This window comes from Phyllobates terribilis, unplaced genomic scaffold (assembly GCF_046119375.1).
Source record: "Phyllobates terribilis strain yellow unplaced genomic scaffold, ASM4611937v1 Scaffold_9__5_contigs__length_417890890, whole genome shotgun sequence".
Classification (NCBI taxonomy): domain Eukaryota; kingdom Metazoa; phylum Chordata; class Amphibia; order Anura; family Dendrobatidae; genus Phyllobates; species Phyllobates terribilis.
In genome coordinates, this window is record NW_027362769.1 from 192,524,711 (window position 1) to 192,545,069 (window position 20,359).

Consider the following 20,359-nt stretch of genomic DNA (forward strand, 5'->3'; position numbering starts at 1 on the left):
TCCTATATACAACCGCCATCTGTCTGCTGTTCCTTCCTATATAAAACCGCCATCTGTCCACTGTCACCTCCTATATACATCCGCCATCTGTCCACTGTCACCTCCTATATACAACCGCCATCTGTCCTCTGTCCCCTCCCATATACAACCGCCATATGTGTACTATCCCCTCTTATATACAACCGCCATCTTTCCGCTGTCCTCTCCTATATACAACCGCCATCTGTCCGCTGTCCTCTCCTATTTACAACCGCCATCTGTCCGCTGTCCCCTCGTATATACAACCGCCATCTGTCCGCTGTCCCCTCCAATACACAAACGCCATCTGTCCGCTGTCCCTTCCTACATACAACCGCCATCTGTCAGCTGTCCCCTCCTGTATACAACCTCCATCTGTTTGCAGTCCCTTCCTACATACAACCGCCATCTGTCTGCTGTCCCCTCCTATATACAACTGCCATCTGTCTGCAGTCCCTTCCTACATACAACATCCATCTGTCCGCTGTCCCCTCCTATATACAACTGCCATCTGTCAGCTGTCCCTTCCTACATACAACGGCCATTTGTCCGCTGTCCCCTCCTGTATACAACCTCCATCTGTCCGTTGTCCCTTCCTACATACAACCACCATCTGTCCGCTGTCCCCTCCTGCATACAACCACCATCTGTCGGGTGTCCCCTCCTATATACAACCGCCATCTGTCTGATGTCCCCTCCAATATACAACCGCCATCTGTCTGCTGCCCCTTCCTACATACAACCTCCATCTGTCCGCTGTCCCCTCCTATATACAACCGCCATCTGTCTGCTGTCCCCTCCTATATACAACCTCTATCTGTCCGCTGTCCCCTCCTATACACAACCGCCATCTGTCCCCTCCTGTATACAACCGCCATCTGTCCGCTGTCCCCTCCAATATACAACCGCCATATTTCCGCTATCCCCTCCTATATACAACCGCCATCTGTCCACTGTCCCCTCCAATATATAAACGCCATCTGTTAGTTGTCCCTTCCTATATACAACCGCCATCTGTCCTCTGTCCCCTCCTATATACAACCGCCATCTGTCCGCTGTCCCTTCCAAAATAAAACTGCCATCTGTCCGCTGTCCCCTCCTACAGTATATACAACCGCCATCTGTCCGCTGTCCCCTCCTATATAAAACTGCCATCTGTCTGCTGTCCCCTCCTATATAAAACCGCCATCTATCCGCTATCCCGTCCTATATACAACCACCATCCGTCTGTTGCCCCCTCCTATATACAACCGCCATCTGTCCGCTGTCCCCTCCTATATACAACCACCATCAGTCGGCTGTCCCCTCCTATATACAACCACCAATTTTTCCGCTATCCCTTCCTATATACAACCGCCATCAGTCTGCTGCCCCCTCTTATATACAACCGCCATCTGTCCGCTGCCCCCTCCTATATAAAACCGCCATCTGTCCGCTGTCCCCTCCAATATACAACCGCCATCTGTCCGCTGTCCCCTCCTATATACAACCACCATCTGTCTGCTGCCCCCTCCTTTATACAACTGCCATCTGTCCCCTGTCCCCTCCTACAGTATATACAACTGCCATCTGTCCGCTGTCCCCTTCTATATACAACCGCCATCTGTCCGCTGTCCCCTCCTTTATACAACCGCCATTTGTCCGCTGTCCCCTCCTGTATACAACCGCCATCTGTCCACTGTCCCTTCCTACATACAACCGCTATCTGTCCGCTGTCCTCTCCTATATACAACCGCCATCTGTCCGCTGTCCCCTCCATAATATAACCGCCATCTGTCCGCTGTCCCTTCCTATATATAACCGCCATCTGTCCGCTGTCCCTTCCTATATACAACCGCCATCTGTCCACTGTCCCCTCCTATATACAACAGCCATCTGTCCGCTGTCCCCTCCTATATACAACAGCCATCTGTCCGCTGCCCCCTCCTATATACAACCGCCATCTGTCCGCTGACCCCTCCTATATACAAACACCATCCGCCTGCTGCCCCTCCTATATAAAACCGCCATCTGTCCGCTGTCCCCTCCTATAAAAAACCGCCATCTATCCGCTGTCCCCTCCTATATACAACCGCTATCTGTCCGCTGTCCCCGCCTATATGCAACCGCCATCTTTCCGCTATCCCTTCGTATATACAACCGCCATCTGTCTGCTGTCTCCTCCTGTATACAACCTCCATCTGTTCGCTGTCCCCTCCTATATACAACTGCCATCTGTCAGTTGTCCCCTCCTATATACAACCGCCATTTGTCCGCTGTCCCCTCCAATATACAACCGTCATCTGTCCGCTGTCCCATTCTATATACAACCACCATCTGTCCGCTGTCCCCTCCTACATAAAACCGCCATCTAACCGCTGTCCCCTTCTATATACAACCGCCATCTGTCCGCTGTCCCTTTCTACATACAACCGCCATCTGTCCGCTGGCCCCTCCTTTATACAACCGCCATCTGTCCGCTGTCCCCTCCAATATACAACCACCATCTGTCAGTTGTCCCCTCCTATATACAACCGCCATCTGTCCGCTGTCCCCTCCTATATACAGCCGCCATCTGTCCGCTGTCCCGACTTATATATAACCGCCATCTGTCCCCTCTTATATACAAAAGCCATCTGTCTGCTGTCCCCTCCAATATACAACCGCCACTAGTCCACTGTCCCCTCCAATATACAACCGCCATCTGTCCGCTGTCCCTTCCTACATACAACCTCCATCAGTCCGCTGTCCCCTTCTATATACAACCGCCATCTGTCCCCTCCTATATACAAAAGCCATCTGTCTGCTGTCCCCTCCAATAAACAACCTCCATCTATCCGCTGTCCCCTCCTATATACAACCGCTATCTGTCCGCTGTCCCCTCCAATATACAACCGCCATCTGTCCGCTGTCCCCTCCTATGTGCAACCGCCATCTGTCCGCTGTCCCTTCCTTTATACAACCGCTATCTGTCCGCTGTCCCCTCCAATATACAACCGCCATCTGTCCGCTGTCCCCTCCTATGTGCAACCGCCATCTGTCCACAGTCCCCTCCTGTATACAATCTCCATCTGTCCACTGTCCCTTCCTACATACAACCGCCATCTGTCGGTTGTCCTCTCCTATATACAACCGTCATTTGTCCGCTGTCCCCTCCGTAATACAACCGCCATCTGTCCGCTGTCCCTTCCTACATACAACCGCCATCTGTCCGCTGTCCCCTCCCATATACAACCGCCATCTGTCCGCTGTCCCCTCCTATATACAACCGCCATCTGTCCGCTGTCCCCTCCTACATACAACCACCATCTGTCAGTTGTCCCCTCCTACATACAACCACCATCTGTCTGCTGCCCCCTCCTATATACAACCGCCATCTGTCCACTGTCCCCTCCTATATACAACCGCCATCTGTTCACTGTCCCCTCCTATATACAACCGCCATCTGTCCGTTGTCCCCTCGTATATACAACCGCCATCTGTCCGCTGTCCCCTCCAATATACAACCGCCATCTGTCCGCTATCCCCTCCTATATACAACCGCCATCTGTTCGCTGTCCCCTCCAATATACAACCACCATCTGTCCGCTATCCCTTCCTATATACTACCGCCATCTGTCGCCTGTCCCCTCCTAAATACGACCGCCATTTGTCCCCTGTCCCCTACTATATACAACCGCCATTTGTCAGCTGTCTCCTCCTATATACAACCGCCATTTGTCCGCTGTCCCCTCCTATATACAACTGCCATCTGTCCGCTGTCCCTTCCTATATACAACCGCCATCTGTCGTCTGTCCCCTCTTATATGCAACCGCCATCTCTCCACTGCCCCCTCCTATATACAACCGCCATCTTTCCGCTGTCCCCTCCTATATACAACCGCCATTAGTCCGCTGTCCCCTCATATATACAACTGCCACCTGTCCGCTGTCCCTTCCTATATACAACCGCCATCTGTCCGCTGTCCCCTCCTATATACAACCGCCATTTGTCCGCTGTCCCTCCTATATACAACCGCCATCTCTCCGCTGTCCCCTCCTATATACAACCGCCATTTGTCCGCTGTCCCCTCCTATATACAACCGCCATCTGTCCGCTGTCCCTTCCTATATACAACCACCATTTGTCCGCTGTCCCCTCTGATATACAACCGCCATCTGTCCGCGGTCCCTTCTATATACAACCACCTTCTGTCCGCTGTCTCCTCCTATATACAACCGCCATCTCTCCGCTGTCCCCTCCTACATAAAAGCGCCATCTGTCCGCTGTCCCTTCCTACATACAACCTCCATCTGTCCGCTGTCCCCTCCTATATACAACCGCCATCTGTCCGCTGTCCCTTCCTATATACAACCACCATTTGTCCACTGTCCCCTCTGATATACAACCGCCATCTGTCCGCGGTCCCTTCTATATACAACCACCTTCTGACCGCTGTCCCCTTCTATATACAACCGCCATCTGTCCGCTGTCCATTCCTACATACAACCTCCATCTGTCCGCTGTCCCCTCCTATATACAACCTCCATCTGTCCGCTGTCCCCTCCTATATACAGCCGCCATCTGTCTGCTGTCCCCTCCTATAAACAACCGCCATCTGTCCGATGTCCCCACTTATATATAACCGCCATCTGTCCCCTCTTATATACAAAAGCCATCTATCTGCTGTTCCCTCCAATATACAACCGCCACTAGTCCACTGTCCCCTCCAATATACAACCGCCATCTGTCCGCTGTCCCTTCCTACATACAACCTCCATCTGTCCGCTGTCCCCTCCTATATACAACCGCCATCTGTCCCCTCCTATATACAAAAGCCATCTGTCTGCTGTCCACTCCAATAAACAACCTCCATTTATCCGCTGTCCCCTCCTATATACAACCGCTATCTGTCCGCTGTCCCCTCCAATATACAACCGCTATCTGTCCGCTGTCCCCTCCTATGTGCAACCGCCATCTGTCCCCTCCTATATACAAAAGCCATCTGTCTGCTGTCCACTCCAATATACAACCTCCACCTGTCCGCTGTCCCCTCCTATATACAACCGCCATCTGTCCGCTGTCCCCTCCAATATACAACCGCCATCTGTCCGCTGTCCCCTCCTATGTACAACCGCCATCTGTCCGCTGTCCCCTCCTTTATACAACCGCCATCTGTCCGCTGTCCCCTCCTGTATACAACCTCCATCAGTCCACTGTCCCTTCCTACATACAACCGCCATCTGTCGGTTGTCCTCTCCTATATACAACCGCCATCTGTCCGCTGTCCCCTCCGTAATACAACCGCCATCTGTCCGCTGTCCCTTCCTATATACAACCGCCATCTGTCCGCTGTCCCTTCCTATATACAACCGCCATCTGTCCGCTGTCCCCTCCCATATACAGCCGCCATCTGTCCGCTGTCCCCTCCTACATACAACCACCATCTGTCAGTTGTCCCCTCCGACATACAACCACCATCTGTCTGCTGCCCCTCCTATATACAACCGCCATCTGTCCACTGTCCCCTCCTATATACAACCTCCATCTGTCCACTGTCCCCTCCTATATACAACCGCCATCTGTCCGTTGTCCCTTCCTACATACAACCGCCATCGGTCCGCTGTCCCCTCCTATATACAACAGCAATCTGTCTGCTGTCCCCTCCAATATACAACCTCCATCTGTCCTCTGTCCCTTCCTATATACAACCGCCATCTGTACTCTGTCACCTCCTATATACAACCGCCATCTGTCCGCTGTCCCCTCCTATATACAACCGCAATCTGTCCGCTGTCCCCTCCCATATACAACCTCCATCTGTCTGCTGTCCCCTCCTATATACAACCGCCATCTGTCCCCTCCTATATACAAAAGCCATCTGTCCGCTGTCCCCTCCTATATACAACCTCCATCTGTCCTCTGTCCCTTCCTATATACAACCGCCATCTGTTCGCTGTCACCTCCTATATACAACCGCCATCTGTCCGCTGTCCCCTCCTATATATAAAAGCCATCTGTCCGCTGTCCCTTTCTATATACAACCTCCATCTGTCCTCTGTCCCTTCCTATATACAACCGCCATCTGTTCGCTGTCACCTCCTTTATACAACCGCCATCTGTCAGTTGTCCCCTCCTATATACAACCGCCATCTGTCTGCTGTCCCCTCTTATATACAACCTCCATCTCTCTGCTGTCTCCTCCACTTGTCCACTGTCTCCTCCAATATGCAACCGCCATCTGTCCTCTGTCCCCTCCAATATACAACCGTCATCTGTCCGCTATCCCCTCGTATATACAACCGCCATCTGTCCGCTGTCCTCTCCAATATACAACCGCATCTCTCCGCTATCCCCTCCTATATACAACCGCCATCTGTTCGCTGTCCCCTCCAATATACAACCGCCATCTGTCCGCTATCCCTTCCTATATACTACCGCCATCTGTCGCCTGTCCCCTCCTAAATAAGACCGCCATTTGTCCCCTGTCCCCCACTATATACAACCGCCATTTGTCAGCTGTGTCCTCCTATATACAACCGCCATTTGTCCGCTGTCCCCTCCTATATACAACTGCCATCTGTCCGCTGTCCCTTCCTATATACAACCGCCAACTGTCGTCTGTCCCCTCTTAGATGCAACCGCCATCTCTCCGCTGTCCCCTCCTATATACAACCGCCATCTTTCCGCTGTCCCCTCCTATATACAACCGCCATTTGTCCGCTGTCCCCTCCAATATACAACCGCCATCTGTCCGCTATCCCTTCCTATATACTACCGCCATCTGTCGCCTGTCCCCTCCTAAATACGACCGCCATTTGTCCCCTGTCCCCCACTATATACAACCGCCATTTGTCAGCTGTCTCCTCCTATATACAACCGCCATTTGTCCACTGTCCCCTCCTATATACAACTGCCATCTGTCCGCTGTCCCTTCCTATATTCAACCGCCATCTGTCGTCTGTCCCCTCTTATATGCAACCGCCATCTCTCCGCTGTCCCCTCCTATATACAACCGCCATCTTTCCGCTGTCCCCTCCTATATACAACCGCCATCTGTCCGCTGTCCCTTCCTATATACAACCGCCATCTGTCATCTGTCCCCTCCTATATACAACCGCCATCTGTCCGCTGTCCCCTCCTATATACAACCGCCATTTGTCCGCTGTCCCTTCTATATACAACTGCCATTTCTCCGCTGTCCCCTCCTATATACAACCGCCATCTGTCCGCTGTACCCTCGTATATACAACCGCCATCTGACCGCTGTCCCCTTCTATATACAACCGCCATCTGTCCGCTGTCCATTCCTACATACAACCGCCATCTGTCAGCTGTCCCCTCCTGTATACAACCTCCATCTGTCTGCAGTCCCTTCCTACATACAACCGCCATCTGTCCGCTGTCCCCTCCTACATACAACTGCCATCTGTCCGCTGTCCCCTCCTTTATACAACGCCATCTGTCCGCTGTCCCTTCCTACATACAACCGCCATCTGTCCGATGTCCCCTCCTGTATACAACCTCCATCTGTCCGTTGTCCCTTCCTACATACAACCGCCATCTGTCCGCTGTCCCCTCCTACATACAACCACCATCTGTCGGTTGTCCCCTCCTATATACAACCGCCATCTGTCTGCTGTCCCCTCCAATATACAACCGCCATCTGTCTGCTGTCCCCTCCTATATACAACCTCCATCTGTCTGCTGCCCCTTCCTATATACAACCGCCATCTATCCGCTGTTCCTTCCTACATACAACCGCCATCTGTCTGCTGTCCCCTCCTATATACAACCTCCATCTGTCTGCTGTCCACTCCTATATACAACCTCTATCTGTCCGCTGTCCCCTCCTATACACAACCGCCATCTGTCCCCTCCTGTATACAACCGCCATCTGTCCGCTGTCCCCTCCAATATACAAACGCCATATTTCCGCTATCCCCTCCTATATACAACCGCCATCTGTCCACTGTCCCCTCCAATATATAAACGCCATCTGTCAGTTGTCCCTTCCTATATACAACCGCCATCTGTCCTCTGTCCCCTCCTATATACAACCGCCATCTGTCTGCTGTTCCTTCCTATATACAACCGCCATCTGTCCGCTGTCCTCTCCTATTTACAACCGCCATCTGTCCGCTGCCCCATCATATATACAACCGCCATCTGACCGCAGTCCCCTTCTATATACAACCGCCATCTGTCCGCTGTCCATTCCTACATACAACCGCCATCTGTCAGCTGTCCCCTCCTGTATACAACCTCCATCTGTCTGCAGTCCCTTCCTACATACAACCGCCATCTGTCCGCTGTCCCCTCCTATATACAACTGACATCTGTCTGCAGTCCCTTCCTACATACAACCGCCATCTGTCCGCTGTCCCCTCCTTTATACAACGCCATCTGTCCGCTGTCACTTCCTACATACAACCGCCATCTGTCCGCTGTCCCCTCCTGTATACAACCTCCATCTGTCCGTTGTCCCTTCCTACATACAACCGCCATATGTCCGCTATCCCCTCCTACATACAACCACCATCTGTCGGTTGTCCTCTCCTATATACAACCGCCATCTGTCTGCTGTCCCCTCCAATATACAACCGCCATCTGTCTGCTGTCCCCTCCTATATACAACCTCCATCTGTCTGCTGCCCCTTCCTATATACAACCGCCATCTATCCGCTGTTCCTTCCTACATACAACCTCCATCTGTCCGCTGTCCCCTCCTATATACAACCGCCATCTGTCTGCTGTCCCCTCCTATATACAACCTCTATCTGTCCGCTGTCCCCTCCTATACACAACCGCCATCTGTCCCCTCCTATATACAACCGCCATCTGTCCTCTGTCCCCTCCTATATACAACCGCCATCTGTCTGCTGTTCCTTCCTATATAAAACCGCCATCTGTCCACTGTCACCTCCTATATACATCCGCCATCTGTCCACTGTCACCTCCTATATACAACCGCCATCTGTCCTCTGTCCCCTCCCATATACAACCGCCATATGTGTACTATCCCCTCTTATATACAACCGCCATCTTTCCGCTGTCCTCTCCTATATACAACCGCCATCTGTCCGCTGTCCTCTCCTATTTACAACCGCCATCTGTCCGCTGTCCCCTCGTATATACAACCGCCATCTGTCCGCTGTCCCCTCCAATACACAAACGCCATCTGTCCGCTGTCCCTTCCTACATACAACCGCCATCTGTCTGCTGTCCCCTCCTATATACAACTGCCATCTGTCTGCAGTCCCTTCCTACATACAACATCCATCTGTCCGCTGTCCCCTCCTATATACAACTGCCATCTGTCAGCTGTCCCTTCCTACATACAACGGCCATTTGTCCGCTGTCCCCTCCTGTATACAACCTCCATCTGTCCGTTGTCCCTTCCTACATACAACCACCATCTGTCCGCTGTCCCCTCCTGCATACAACCACCATCTGTCGGGTGTCCCCTCCTATATACAACCGCCATCTGTCTGATGTCCCCTCCAATATACAACCGCCATCTGTCTGCTGCCCCTTCCTACATACAACCTCCATCTGTCCGCTGTCCCCTCCTATATACAACCGCCATCTGTCTGCTGTCCCCTCCTATATACAACCTCTATCTGTCCGCTGTCCCCTCCTATACACAACCGCCATCTGTCCCCTCCTGTATACAACCGCCATCTGTCCGCTGTCCCCTCCAATATACAACCGCCATATTTCCGCTATCCCCTCCTATATACAACCGCCATCTGTCCACTGTCCCCTCCAATATATAAACGCCATCTGTTAGTTGTCCCTTCCTATATACAACCGCCATCTGTCCTCTGTCCTCTCCTATATACAACCGCCATCTGTCTGCTGTTCCTTCCTATATAAAACCGCCATCTGTCTGCTGTTCCTTCCTATATAAAACCGCCATCTGTCCTCTGTCCCCTCCCATATACAACCGCCATCTGTGTACTGTTCCCTCTTATATACAACCGCCATCTGTCCGCTGTCCTCTCCTATATACAACCGCCATCTGTCCGCTGTCCCCTCGTATATAAAACCGCCATCTGTCCTCTGTCCCCTCCCATATACAACCGCCATCTGTGTACTGTCCCCTCTTATATACAACCGCCATCTGTCCGCTGTCCTCTCCTATTTACAACCGCCATCTGTCCGCTGTCCCCTCGTATATACAACCGCCATCTGTCCGCTGTCCCCTCCAATATACAACCGTCATCTGTCGCCTGTCCCCTCCTATATACAACCACCATTTGTCAGCTATCCCCTCCTGTATACAACTGCCATCTGTCTGCTGCCCCCTCCTTTATACAACCGACATCTGTCCGCTGTCCCTTCCTATATACAACCTCCATCTGTCCGCTGTCCCCTCCTATATACAACCGCCATCTGTCTGCTGTCCCCTCCTATACACCACCGCCATCTGTCCCCTTCTATATACAACCGCCATCTGTCCGCTGTCCCCTCCAATATACAACCGCCATATTTCCGCTATCCCCTCCTATATACAAACGCCATCTATCCGCTGTCCCCTCCTATATACAACCTCCATATTTCCGCTATCCCCTCCTATATACAACCGCCATCTGTCCGCTGTCCTCTCCTAAATACAACCGCCATCTGTCCGCTGTCCCCTCCTATATACAACCGCCATCTGTCCGCTGTCCTCTCCTAAATACAACCGCCATCTGTCTGCTGCCCCTTCCTATTTACAAACCGCCATCTGTCCGCTGTCCCCTCCAATATACAACCACCATCAGTCCGCTGTCCCCTCCTATATACAACCGCCATCGGTCCACTGTCCCCTCCAATATACAACCGCCATCTGTCCGCTGTCCCCTCCAATATACAACCGCCACCTGTCCGCTCTCCCCTCCTATATACAACCGCCATCTGTCCACTGTCCCCTCCAATATACAACCGCCATCTGTCCGCTGTCCCCTCCTATATACAGCCGCTATCTGTCCGCTATCCCTTCCTATATACAACCGTCATCTGTCGCCTGTCCCCTCCTATATACAACCATTTGTCCGCTGTCCCCTCCTGTATACAACTGCCATCTGTCCGCTGCCCCCTCCTTTATACAACCGCCATCTCTCCGCTGTCCCCTCCTATATACAAACGCCATCTGTCCGCTGTCCTTTCCTATATACAACAGCCATCTGTCCTCTGTCCCCTTCTATATACAACCGCCATCTGTCCGCTGTCCCCTCCTATATACAACCGCCATCTGTCCGCTGTGCCCTCCTATATACAACCTCCATCTGTCTGCTGCCCCCTCCTATATACAACCTCCATCTGTTCGCTGTCCCCTCCTATATACAACCGCCATCTGTCTGCTGTCCCCTCCTATATACAACCTCTATCTGTCCGCTGTCCCCTCCTATACACAACCGCCATCTGTCCCCTCCTGTATACAACCGCCATCTGTCTGCTGTCCCCTCCTATATACAACCTCTATCTGTCCGCTGTCCCCTCCTATACACAACCGCCATCTGTCCCCTCCTGTATACAACCGTCATCTGTCCACTGTCCCCTCCAATATATAAACGCCATCTGTTAGTTGTCCCTTCCTATATACAACCGCCATCTGTCCTCTGTCCCCTCCTATATACAACCGCCATCTGTCTGCTGTTCCTTCCTATATAAAACCGCCATCTGTCCTCTGTCCCCTCCCATATACAACCGCCATCTGTGTACTGTCCCCTCTTATATACAACCGCCATCTGTCCGCTGTCCTCTCCTATATACAACTGCTATCTGTCTGCTGTTTCCTCCTATTTACAACCGCCATCTGTCCGCTGTCCCCTCGTATATACAACCGCCATCTGTCCGCTGTCCCCTCCAATATACAACCGTCATCTGTCGCCTGTCCCCTCCTATATACAACCATTTGTCCCCTGTCCCCTCCTATATACAACCGCCACCTGTCCGCTATCCCCTCCTATATACAACCGCCATCGGTCCACTGTCCCCTCCAATATGCAACCGCCATCTGTCCGCTGTCCCCTCCAATATACAACCGCCACCTGTCCGCTCTCCCCTCCTATATACAACCGCCATCTGTCCACTGTCCCCTCCAATATACAACCGCCATCTGTCCGCTGTCCCCTCCTATATACAGCCGCTATCTGTCTGCTATCCCTTCCTATATACAACCGTCATCTGTCGCCTGTCCCCTCCTATATACAACCATTTGTCCGCTGTCCCCTCCTGTATACAGCTGCCATCTGTCCGCTGCCCCCTCCTTTATACAACCGCCATCTCTCCGCTGTCCCCTCCTATATACAACAGCCATCTGTCCTCTGTCCCCTTCTATATACAACCGCCATCTGTCCGCTGTCCCCTCCTATATACAACCACCATCTGTCGTCTGTCCCCTCTTATATGCAACTGCCATCTGTCCGCTGTCCCTTCCTATATACAACAGCCTTGTGTCCTCTGTCGCCTTCTATATACAACCGCCATCTATGTGCTGTCCCCTCCTATATACAACCGCCATACTTCCGCTATCCCCTCCTATGTAAAAAATCCATCTGTCTGTTTTCCCTACCTATATACAACCGCCATCTGTCTGCTGTTCCTTCCTATATAAAACCGCCATCTGTCCGCTGTCCCCTCCTATATACAACCGCCATCTGTCCGCTGTCCCCTCCTATATACAACCGCCATCTGTCTGCTGTTCCTTCCTATATAAAACCGCCATCTGTCCACTGTCACCTCCTATATACAACCGCCATCTGTCCGCTGTCTCTTCCTATATACAACCGCCATCTGTCCTCTGTCCCCTCCCATATACAACCGCCATCTGTGCACTGTCTCCTCTTATATACAACCGCCATCTGTCCGCTGTCCTCTCCTATATACAACCGCCATCTCTCCACTGTCCCCTCCAATATACAACCGACATCTGTCCGCTGTCCCCTCCTATATACAGCCACTATCTGTCTGCTATCCCTTCCTATATACAACCGTCATCTGTCGCCTGTCCCCTCCTATATACAACCATTTGTCCGCTGTCCACTCCTGTATACAACTGCCATCTGTCCGCTGCCCCCTCCTTTATACAACCGCCATCTCTCCGCTGTCCCCTCCTATATACAACCGCCATCTGTCCGCTGTCCTTTCCTATATACAACCGCCATCTGTCCTCTGTCCCCTTCTATATACAACCGCCATCTGTCCGCTGTCCCCTCCTATATACAACCGCCATCTGTCGTCTGTCCCCTCTTATATGCAACCGCCATCTGTCCGCTGTCCTTTCCTATATACAACAGTCATGTGTCCTCTGTCGCCTTCTATATACAACTGCCATCTCTGTGCTGTCCCCTCCTATATACAACCGCCATACTTCCGCTATCCCCTCCTATGTAAAAAAGCCATCTGTCCGCTGTCCCCTCCTATATACAACCGCCATCTGTCCGCTGTCCCTTCCTATATATAACCGCCATCTGTCATCTGCCCCTTCCTATATACAACCGCCATCTTTCGTCTATCCCCTCTTATATACAACCACCATCTGTCGTCTGTCCCCTCTTATATACAACCGCCATCTGTCCGCTGTCCCCTCCTATATACAACCGCCATCTGTCCGCTGTCCCCTCCTATATACAACCTCCATCTGTCAGCTGTCCCCTCCTATATACAACCTCCATCTATCCGCTGTCCCCTCCTATATACAACCGCCATCTGTCCGTTGTCCCCTCCTATATACAACTTCCATCTGTCAGTTGTCCTCTCCTATATACAACCGCCATCTATCCGCTGTTCCCTCCTACATACAACCGCCATCTGTCCGCTGTCCCCTCCAATATACAACCGCCATCTGTCTGCTGTCCCCTCCAATATACAACCGCCATCTTTCTGCTGTCCCCTCCTATATACAACCGCCATCTTTCTGCTGTCCCCTCCAATATACAACCGCCATCTGTCCGCTGTTCCCTCCCATATACAACCGCCATCTGTCCGCTGTCCCCTCCAATATGCAACCGCCATCTGTCCGCTGTCCCCTCGTATATACAACCGACATTTGTCCGCTGTCCCCTCCTATATACAACTGCTATCTGTCTGCTGTTTCCTCCTATATACAACCGCCATCTGTCTGCTGTCCCCTCCTATATACAACCGCCATCTGTCAGCTGTCCCCTCCTATATACAACCGCCATCTGTCCGCTGTTCCCTCCTATATACAACCGCCATTTGTCTGCTGTTCCCTTCTATATACAAACGCCATCTATCCACTGTCTCTTCCTATATACAACCGACATCTGTCTGTAGTCCCCTCCTATATACAACCTCCATCTGTCGCCTGTCTCCTCCAATATGCAACCGCCATCTGTCCGCAGTCCCCTCGTATATACAACCGCCATCTGTCCACTGTCCCCCCTATATACAACCGCCATCTGTCTGCTGTTCCCTCATATATACAACTGCCATCTGTCCGCTGTCCCCTCCAATATACAACCGCCATCTGTCCGCTGTCCCCCCCAATATACAACTGCCATCTGTCCGCTGTCCCCTCCAATATTGCAACTGCCATCTGTCTGCTGTCCCCTCCTATATACAACTGCCATCTTTCCGCTGTCCCCTCCTATATACTACTGCCATCTGTCCACTGTCCCCTCCTTTATACAACCGCCATCTGTCCGCTGTCCCCTCCAATATACAACCGCCATCTGTCCGCTGTACCCTCCAAAATACGACCGCCATCTGTCCGCTGTCCCCTCCAATATGCAAGTGCCATCTGTCCGCTGTCCCCTCCAATATGCAAGTGCCATCTGTCCGCTGTCCCCTCCAATATGCAAGTGCCATCTGTCCGCTGTCCCCTCCTATATACAACCGCCATCTGTCCGCTATCCCTTCCTATATACAACCACCATATGTCCGCTGTCCCCTCCTACATACAACCGCCATATGTCCGCTATCCCTTCCTATATACAACCACCATATGTCCGCTGTCCCCTCCTATATACAACCGCCATCTGTCCGCTGTCCCCTCCTATATACAACCGCCATCTGTCCGCTGTCCCCTCCTTTATACAACCGCCATCTCTCCGTTGTACCCTCGTATATACAACCGCCATCTGTCCGCTGTCCCCTCCTATATACAACCGCCATCTGTCCACTGTCCCCCTATATACAACCGCCATCTGTCCGCTGTTCCCTCGTATATACAACTGCCATCTGTCCGCTGTCCCCTCCAATATACAACCGCCATCTGTCTGCTGTCCCCCCAATATACAACCGCCATCTGTCCGCTGTCCCCTCCAATATTGCAACTTCCATCTGTCTGCTGTCCCCTCCTATATACTACTGCCATCTGTCCGCTGTCCCCTCCTATATACTACTGCCATCTGTCCGCTGTCCCCTCCTGAATACAACTGCCATCTGTCCGCTGTCCCCTCCAATATACAACCGCCATCTGTCCGCTGTACCCTCCAAAATACGACCGCCATCTGTCCGCTGTCCCCTCCAGTATGCAAGTGCCATCTGTCCGCTGTCCCCTCCAATATGCAAGTGCCATCTGTCCGCTGTCCCCTCCAATATGCAAGTGCCATCTGTCCGCTGTCCCCTCCTATATACAACCGCCATCTGTCCGCTATCCGTTCCTGTATACAACCGCCATATGTCCGCTGTCCCCTTCTATATACAACCGCCATATGTCCGCTGTCCCCTTCTATATACAACTGCCATCTGTCCGCTGTTCACTCCTTTATACAACCGCCATCTCTCCGTTGTACCCTCGTATATACAACCGCCATCTGTCCGCTGTCCCCTCCTATATACAACCGCCATCTGTCCCCTGTCCCCTCCTATATACAACCGCCATCTGTCCGCTGTCCCCTCCAATATACAACCTCCATCTGTCGCCTGTCCCGTCCAATATGCAACCGCCATCTGTCCGCTGTCCCCTCCTATATACAACCGCCATCTGTCTGCTGTCCCCTCCAATATGCAACCGCCATCTGTCCGCTGTCCCCTCCTATATACAACCGCCATCTGTCTGCTGTCCCCTCCAATATACAACCTCCATCTGTCGCCTGTCCCCTCCAATATGCAACCGCTATCTGTCCGCTATCCCCTCCTATATATAACCGCCATCTGTCCGCTGTCCCCTCCTATATACAACCACCATCTGTCTGCTGCCCCCTCCAATATACAACTGCCATCTGTCCGCTGCCCCCTCCTATATACAACCTCCATCTGTCCGCTGTCTCCTCCTATATACAACCGCCATCTGTCCGCTGTTCCCTCCTATATACAACCGGCATCTGTCTGCTGCCCACTCCAATATGCAACCGTCATCTGTCCGCTGTCCCCTCCTATATACAACCGCCACCTGTCTGCTGTCCCCTCCAATATACAACCGCCATCTGTCTGCTGTCCCCTCCAATATACAACCTCCATCTGTCGCCTGTCCCCTCCAATATGCAACCGCTATCTGTCCGCTATCCCCTCCTATATATAACCGCTATCTGTCCGCTGTCCCCTCCTATATACAACCTCCATCTGTCTGCTGCCCCCTCCAATATGCAACCGCTATCTGTCCGCTATCCCCTCCTATATATAACCGCCATCTGTCCGCTGTCCCCTCCTATATACAACCACCATCTGTCTGCTGCCCCCTCCAATATACAACTGCCATCTGTCCGCTGCCCCCTCCTATATACAACCTCCATCTGTCCGCTGTCTCCTCCTATATACAACCGCCATCTGTCCGCTGTTCCCTCCTATATACAACCGGCATCTGTCCGCTGTCCCCTCCTATATACAACCGCCATCTGTCCGCTGTTCCCTCCTATATACAACCGGCATCTGTCTGCTGCCCACTCCAATATGCAACCGTCATCTGTCCGCTGTCCCCTCCTATATACAACCGCCACCTGTCTGCTGTCCCCTCCAATATACAACCGCCATCTGTCCGCTGTCCCCTCCTATATACCATCGCCATCTGTCCGCTGTCCCCTCCTATATACAACCGCCATCTGTCTGCTGCCCCCTCCAATATACAACTGCCATCTGTCCGCTGCCCCCTCCTATATACAACCTCCATCTGTCCGCTGTCTCCTCCTATATACAACCGCCATCTGTCCGCTGTTCCCTCCTATATACAACCGCCATCTGTCTGCTGTCCCTTCCAATATACAACCGTCATCTGTCCGCTGTCCCCTCCTATATACAACCGCCACCTGTCTGCTGTCCCCTCCAATATACAACCGCCATCTGTCCGCTGTCCCCTCCTATATACAACCGCTATCTGTCACCTGTCCCCTCCTATATACAACCTCCATCTGTCCGCTGTTCCTTCCTATATACAACCACCATCTGTCCGCTTCCCCCTCCTATATACAACCGCCATCTGTCTGCTGTCCCCTCCTATATACACACAGCCATCTGTTACCTGTCCCCTCCATTATACAACCGCCATCTGTCCGCTGTCCCCTCCTATATACAACCGCCATCTGTCCGCTGTCCCCACCTTTATACAACCGCCATCTCTCCGCTGTCCCCTCGTATATACAACCGCCATCTGTCCTCTGTCCCCTCCTATATACAACCGCCATCTGTCCGCTGTCCCCTCCTATATACAACCGCCATCTGTCCGCTGTCCCCTCCAATATACAACCTCCATCTGTCGCCTGTCCCCTCCAATATGCAACCGCCATCTGTCCACTGTCCTCTCCTATATACAACTGCCATCTGTCTGCTGTCCCCTCCAATATGCAACCGCCATCTGTCCGCTGTCCCCTCCTATATACAACCGCCATCTGTCTGCTGTCCCCTCCAATATACAACCTCCATCTGTCGCCTGTCCCCTCCAATATGCAACCGCTATCTATCCGCTATCCCCTCCTATATACAACCGCCATCTCTCTGCTATCCCCTCCTATATACAACCACCATCTGTCCGCAGACCCCTCCTATATACAACGTCCATCTGTCCGCTGTCCCTTCCTATATACAACCACCATCAGTCGGCTGTCCCCTCCTATATACAACCGCCATCTGTCCGCTGTCCCCTGCTATATACAACCGCCATCTATCTGCTGCCCCCTCCAATATGCAACCGCCATCTGTCCGCTGTCCCCTCCTATATACAACCGCCATCTATCCACTGTCCCCTCCTATATACAACCGCCATCTGTCTGCTGCCCCCTCCTATATACAACCGCCATCTGTCTGCTGCCCCCTCCAATATACAAGCGCCATGTGTCCGCTGCCTCCTCCTATATACAACCTCCATCTGTCCGCTGTTCCCTCCTATATACAACCGCCATCTGTCTGCTGCCCCTCCAATATGCAACCGCCATCTGTCTGCTGTCCCCTCTAATATACAACCGCCATCTGTCCGCTGTCCCCTCCTATATACAACCGCCATCTGTCACCTGTTCCCTCCTATATACAACCTCCATCTGTCCGCTGTTCCTTCCTATATACAACCGCCTTCTGTCCGCTGTTCCCTCCTATATACAACCGCCATCTGTCTGCTGCCCCCTCCAATATGCAACCGCCATCTGTCTGCTGTCCCCTCCAATATACAACCGCCATCTGTCCGCTGTCCCCTCCTATATACAACCGCCATCTGTCACCTGTCCCCTCCTATATACAACCTCCATCTGTCCGCTGTTCCTTCCTATATACAACCGCCATCTGTCTGCTGTCCCCTCCTATATACAACCGCCATCTGTCTGCTGCCCCTTCCTATATACAACCGCCATCTTTCGCCTGTCCCTTCCTATATACAACCACCATCTGTCCGCTGTCCCCTCCTATATACAACCGCCACTTGTCCACTGTCCCCTCCAATATACAACCGCTATCTGTCTGCTGCTCCCTCCTATATACAACCGCCATCTGTCCTCTGTCCCCTCCTATATACAACCGCCATCTGTCCGCTGTCCCATCCTATATACAACCGCCATCTGTGTGCAGCCCCCTCCTATATGCAACCGCCATCTGTCCGCTGTTCCTTCCTATATACAACCGCCATCTGTCCGCTGCCCCCTCCTATATACATCCGCCATCTGTTACATGTCCCCTCCTATTTACAATTGCCACCTGTCCGCTGTCCCCTCCTATATACAACCGCCATCTGTCCGCTGTCCCCTCCTATATACAACCGCCATCTGTCTGCTGGCTGTCCCCTCCTATATACAACCGTCATCTGTCTGCTGCCCCTTCCTATATACAACCGCCATCTTTCGCCTGTCCCTTCCTATATACAACCGCTATCTGTCCGCTGTCCCCTCCTATATACAACCGCCACTTGTCCACTGTCCCCTCCAATATACAACCGCCATCTGTATGCTGCCCCCTCCTATATACAACCGCCAACTGTCCGCTGTCCCCCCCAATATACAACCGCCATCTGTCTGCTGTCCCCTCCTATATATAACCGCCATCTGTCTGCAGCCCCCTCCTATATACAACTGCCATCTGTCCGCTGTCCTCTCCTATATACAACCGCCATCTGTCCGCTGTCCCCTCCTATATACAACCGCCATCTGTCCGCTGTCCCCTCCTATATACAACCGCCACTTGTCCACTGTCCCCTCAAATATACAACCTCCATCTGTCGGCTGCCCCCCTCCTCTGTGTGGACCACCATGTGACATTCGGGTCAGCGCTGGCTACGGCACTATGCAGGTTTTGGGCTCGTGTTATGGGCGGCCTCCCCTCCCCCCCTGGACATTGCTCTGCACTGAGGCTGTAAACCTTCACTCACTGCAGCTAATTATACTTATAAACCAGAGGCTACAAACTGCGCCGCATTAACCCCAAGTGTGCTGGGGGCACAGACATCCAACCAGGGGCCCCAACTGCAGATCGGGGGCCCCAGGGGCCACTTCTCACGCTCCTCCTAATGGGTCTGATTATCGGCATAATGTGCAGGACAACTCCCCCATTATCCAAAGTATGAGGAACATCACCCCCATGAGATTACTCTGCCCCGGATCCCCCCTCCCACCGTGGCACCCAGGGGCCCGGGACCAGCAGATACAAAGGAAAGGTTATGGAGGGCTCAGCCCGGGACGCCTCTTACCTGCAGCCCAACAGCCGACATGTTCCCGGACTGCAGAGAAAGTGCAGAGGTCAACGGGGAGGAGCAGCGGGGCGAGGTCACTGGGGAGGAGCAGGGGGGGCGAGGTCCCCAAGGAGGAGCAGGGGGCGAGGTCACTGGGGAGGAGCAGGGGGGCGAGGTCCCCGAGGAGGAGCAGCGGGGCGAGGTCACCAGGGAGGAGCAGCGGGGCGAGGTCACTGGGGAGGAGCAGCGGGGCGAGGTCACCGGGGAGGAGCAGCGAGGCGAGGTCCCCGGGGAGGAGCAGGGGGCGAGGTCACCGGGGAGGAGCAGCGGGGCGAGGTCACTGGGGA

The 20,359-nt window shown here is 52.8% G+C and overlaps 1 protein-coding gene across 2 annotated transcripts in view; it reads right to left on the bottom strand.

Annotated features, from left to right (window-relative positions):
- TMEM37 (transmembrane protein 37) overlaps positions 1 to 20,106 on the bottom strand; it is a 28,571-nt gene extending 8,465 nt beyond the window's left edge. Inside the window, exon 1 of one of the 2 annotated variants that reach the window (XM_073645719.1) lies at positions 20,031 to 20,106. In XM_073645719.1, coding sequence (XP_073501820.1) covers positions 20,031 to 20,051 — 21 coding nt within the window. In that variant the 5' untranslated portion in view covers positions 20,052 to 20,106. Of the gene's footprint in view, positions 1 to 19,553; positions 19,688 to 20,030 lie in introns of those variants that run through there. The other variant, XM_073645718.1, reaches the window with a different exon arrangement.
- Between the last annotated feature and the right edge of the window lie 253 nt (positions 20,107 to 20,359).